At 46.4% G+C, this 5,054-nt stretch overlaps 1 protein-coding gene across 1 annotated transcript; it reads left to right on the top strand.

Annotated features, from left to right (window-relative positions):
- Positions 1-854: 854 nt before the first annotated feature.
- On the top strand, positions 855-1,958 carry LOC114639569 (olfactory receptor 8S1-like). The gene has a single exon (XM_028788348.1). The coding sequence runs from the start codon at positions 938-940 to the stop codon at positions 1,865-1,867; it is 930 nt and encodes a 309-aa protein (XP_028644181.1). The 5' UTR covers positions 855-937; the 3' UTR covers positions 1,868-1,958.
- Positions 1,959-5,054: the final 3,096 nt, after the last annotated feature.

Here is a 5,054-nt window from a genome sequence, read left to right on the forward strand (position 1 = left end):
ACGAGCAAATCGTGGCTGCGTTCTCAGAGTCATTTCCCCTGAAAGCTGGGACTCACAGTCTGAATAACCGAAGCACCAAGAGCAGTGAACTCCAGCACCAGGTTAAAAAAAGCGATGCCTTTAATTCTGCGAATTTCACAAAGCTGCAACGTAGTGCGCATGCGCTGAAGTAGCTGTGGTTCCCGCGGAGCGCAATTTTAAAGCTGTCTCTCTTGAAAATGTCCTTGTAAGATTTTTAATTTTGTCCTTAATCAATCAATCTTTCTCTCTCTCTCTCTCTCTCTCTCTCTCTCTCTCTCTCTCTCTCTCTCTCTTTCTTTCTTTCTTTCTTCTTCCTCTTTTTCCTTTTTTCCCTCCTTCCTTTCTTTCTTTCTTTCTTTCTTTCTTTCTTTCTTTCTTTCTTTCTTTCTTTCTTTCTTTCTTTCTTTTTTTAAAAATTTACTCTTATTTTATGTGCCTTGATGTTTTGTCTGCATGTATGTCTGTGAGGGGGTGTTGGATTCCTTGGAACCAGAGTTGCGAATAGGTGTGAGCTGCCGTGTGGGTGCTGGGATTTGAACCTGGGTCCTCCAAGGGGCAGCCAGTGCTCCCAAAAAGGGAGCTAGAAGCTCTGCTCCAGTGACTCAGGCAAGTTAACTATTTTTTTTTGTTTGTTTGTTTTTCGAGACAGGGTTTCTCTGCATAGTCCTGGCTGTCCTGGAACTCACTCTGTAGACCAGGCTGGCCTCGAACTCAGAAATCCGCCTGTCTCTGCCTCCCAAGTGCTGGGATTAAAGGCGTGCGCCACCACCGCCCGGCAAGTTAACTATTTTTAAGCACGCATTTTAAAGTAGCGCAAAACTCTTAAGAAAGAGGACCAGATACTCACAGGTCTGCTAGGCAAAGGAAGGGATATCGCCGATTTATCTCTCATGTTCTAAAAGAAAAGTCAAAGGCAATGAGGAACCACAGCACCGTCCCCGAGTTCATCCTGCTCGGACTGTCTGCTGATACCCAGGTCCAGGCTCTGCTCTTTGTCCTCTTCCTGCTGATCTATCTCCTGACTCTCATGGGGAACCTGATGTTGCTGCTGGTGGTCAAGGTCGATCGCCACCTCCACACTCCCATGTACTTCTTCCTGGGACAGCTGTCCTTCCTCGACCTCTGCCACTCCTCGGTCACGGTGCCCAAGCTGTTGGAGAACCTCCTGTCTGTGAAGAAGACCATCTCAGTGGAGGGCTGCCTGGCTCAGGTCTTCTTTGTGTTCGCCACTGGAGGCACGGAGTCCTGTCTGCTAGCCGTGATGGCCTATGACCGCTATGTAGCCATTAGCTCTCCTCTGCTCTACGGTCAAGTGATGAGCAGGCAGCTGTGTGCCGGGCTGGTGTGGGGCTCGTGGAGCCTGGCTTTTCTGGACGCCTTCATCAATATCCTTGTAGCTTTGGATTTAGATTTCTGTGAGGCTCAGGATATTCACCACTTCATCTGTGAGCTGCCCTCTCTCTACCCTTTGTCTTGCTCCGATGTGTCGGCAAGCTTCACCACCCTCCTCTGCTCCAGCTTCATCCACTTCTTTGGAAACTTCCTCCTAATACTCTTGTCCTACACTCGCATCTTGCTCGCCATCCTGGGGATCAGCTCTGCCTCAGGGAGGAGCAAGGCCTTTTCTACCTGCTCGTCCCACCTCACTGCGGTGAGCTTCTTTTATGGCTCAGGGCTACTCCGCTACCTCATGCCAAACTCCGGATCAACTCAAGAGCTGATCTTCTCTCTGCAGTACAGCGTCATCACGCCCATGCTGAACCCCCTCATCTACAGCCTGAAGAACAAGGAGGTGAAGGCAGCCGTGAGAAGAATGGTCAGAAAATATTTGCAGTGTTTCAAATAAAGACAGAATCGTGGGGATGTGGGTAGCGCTCTGCTGAACCGTGCCCGGTGCTGACGCGCGCCCGGCGAGCTGAGTCTCTGCGAGCCCTTTCCTTTTTTCTTACAGGTGGAGAGTTACTTTCTCGGGATAATATCAGTTTGGTCATATTCAGAGGATAAGATAAACTCGGAGTCTAACAATTGTTCTTGTAAAGTACTGTATTTAGTCCCTATACACAGTCTGGTGGACACTGGTATTTTCTGCTCAGTCTGTATTCTTCCAGAAACCAAACTCGTTCAGTGTCGCTTCAGAAAGACCCCTCATCTTGGTGTCTCGAAGTTCTTTCTCAGCCCCGGTTGGTGTTCACTCCTTTGGTCTGTGAGGTAGTAGGGAAGTAAGTGCAGAGCCAGATCACTTACACTCTGAGGAATTTGGACCTCGAGGGGAGATTCTAAGATGCAATGACATGTCTTCATTGCCACATGCTCACACTATGTCAGGTACTATGTTAAACCGTATGTCATCCCATGTAAGCTGTCCCAGCAAATACATTGAATAAATACAGGTTATCTCTACTCTGAGGAGGAGAAAACTGTCTCAGAGAGGTAAGTGATGATGGACTTGGAATTTTGAGCCAAGCACTTATTACCTGTTTCATTGCCATATTGATAACGGATATTGATATTGATAACGGACCCTCCTGTGATCCTGGATCAGTGAATGAATCGAGCTTTTTAATGGTCAGCACTGTTTTCAATTATTTTAAGTCAGGATAAGATTTTGTCATTTTTAAAACAAAGGATCCAAAAGAGACATTGATGCCACAATAGACATACTTGTAGACATCCGAGGACAGCTGGGACATCTGAAGTTGCTTATTAGACACATCCACGTCCCTAGAGACTACAGATGACATGCTTACTTTAGATGATTAGCCCAATGGTCAAACAACTGTGAGAAGCCTGGTGATGAGAAATGATCTCCCAGCTTATTCTCGTTATTAGACAAACAGCTCTGCCACTCAGCTCAGCTCAGCTCAGCTCAGCTCAGCTCAGCTCAGCTCAGCTCAGCCCAGCCCAGCTCAGCCCTTCCAGTGTCGAGGTGTCTCACCGTGAGACTGCCAACAGCCCAGCGAGTGACGGACAGAACCCATGTCACTCACCTGGAAGAAAAGGACAGAATTTCAGTAACGACACCTTAGGCTGTGAAAGGAGATTGTGGGATTAGAGTTCTGAGAAGTGTAGAGATGAAATTATTGTGCTAAAAAAAAAAATTTCTTCCTCTGATTGCCTTTTTTTTTTTTACTTATTTACAAGCTGTCACTTGTCACCCTCCCCTTCCCTTTCGTGTTGCGTCCCTCAGCAATAAAGATCATAAGTCACAAGAGGACAAAATAAAACAACACACAGAGTGAGGGGGGAGGAGGAGGAGGAGGAGGAGGAGGAGGAAGAGGAGAAGGAGGAGGAGGAGGAGGGAAGAGAACAATACAAACCCAGGACGCTTTCTTGTGTCTTTACCACCATTTCAAGAATACTAAAATGGTCGATGATGAGCTAAAGACAACTAACTGCCCAGAGGGGGCGAGGGGGAGATGAGTCTTCTCTAGGCATCAGCCCTCTCTATGGTTGTCTGATACCGAGTGGGAGTGGTTGGCTGTGAGTGGACTGAGCAGGTTGTCTTTACGTAGTCATTTGTGTAACGACGGCATCGAAGGGAAAAGAGGCCACGGGTTTGAGAGGGAGTTGGCGGATGCGAGAGGAGCTGGAAGGAGGAGCGGGAGAAATGACGTAGACACCGTACACATAGATGACGCTCAAGAGAGGCTTCGCCCTGTTTATTATCCAGCGAATGCACTTTAAGCGTGGAAGTTATGAGTCGAGAAGCTGAGAATATATTTGCAGAGTTCTTGTCACGTGCGCCCCTCCCAAATCATAACTACACAAATATGTCTGTCGTACAAACATCAGTCTCTTCCTGGTCAGCCTCAGCCCAGCCCTTGAGCTCGGTAACACTACAGCCATGCTGGGTGGGTCCCCAGGGCTGATCCACACTCGCTCTTGGTGAAGAGCACACATGGGTTTTTGTTAGCTGTGCATCTTCTATCTTCTGTTCCTGTGGTGAAGTGTCAAGCATACTTACTGCTTGATGACTTCCAGTATATGGGGTGTTGTGGGATTCTGTGCATTTGTTTTCATATCTGTTATCAAACCGTATTTGTGTCTTACTCATAGATACTCTTGAATTTTTAAAGTACCTTTAATTATTTCATCTCGAAGGGCGAGAATTTTTGTTTAATTTTTATATATCTCATCTTAAAGTTAATTTAGCGGTTAGGACCTTGAGAGTTGTTTTCTCGTGCCTGAGACTGACTGGAAAGCTTCTTGTGTTTCAGCATTATGGATGATGGTTTTGCTTTGTTTTTGGATGAGCACCTTCTCAGGAGAATTCTGTTTTAATCATAGTTTGCTAAGAACCGGGAGGAGAATTTAATCAAATGTTTTTTCTGCTTCTGTTGAGATCAAGGATTCTTTGTCTGCTGTTGGGAGCTGACTCCTAGCAGAAAGCGGCTATCATCTTTGCAGCCATCTCAGGCCATATACCCTGACAAGAGACTTGTTTTCAACAGCCCACAACAGCTGAGCACACTCTGATAAACATCTTGTTTTTCTCACATATCTTGTTTTGTTGTTTAGTGCTGCCAGCTGCTAGGCACACGTGGTATCCACGCTACAAGGGACGTGGCAAAGTACCTTCAGCTGTGCTTGTCCACGAGGGCAAGGCACATGGTAAAGCGTATAAATACCCAAGATTTCCTTTCAATAAGTGAGATTTGATCAGACGCTCTGTCTTGTCTCCATTCTTCGAGTCTCTTCCCCCTCCATTCCCCACTCTCTCTCTGGCTAGACCCTGACCCACGGACCGGAGCAACAGCTCGGCCGGTACAGAGTGGCCCCCAAACGTACAGCAGAACGGGTGGGTACAGTCTGCTTTCCTGCTGTGTAGCAACTGTCACAGAGAAGATACAGAGGGAGCATGTGTTCAATAAAAGTAAACTCACTGAAATGATCATATGAGTTTTTTTTTTTTACTTATGAACAATAAATTGCACAATATACGTTCTACCATGCAGCTGTTGCATTTACCCCAATCAGAGCACTAAAAGCTTAATTTATATTTTCCCTGTTAATTTTTTTCAGTTAGCACACAT

Source organism: Grammomys surdaster, unplaced genomic scaffold (genome assembly GCF_004785775.1).
Source record: "Grammomys surdaster isolate TR1022 unplaced genomic scaffold, NIH_TR_1.0 125742, whole genome shotgun sequence".
Taxonomy (NCBI): Eukaryota; Metazoa; Chordata; class Mammalia; order Rodentia; family Muridae; genus Grammomys; species Grammomys surdaster.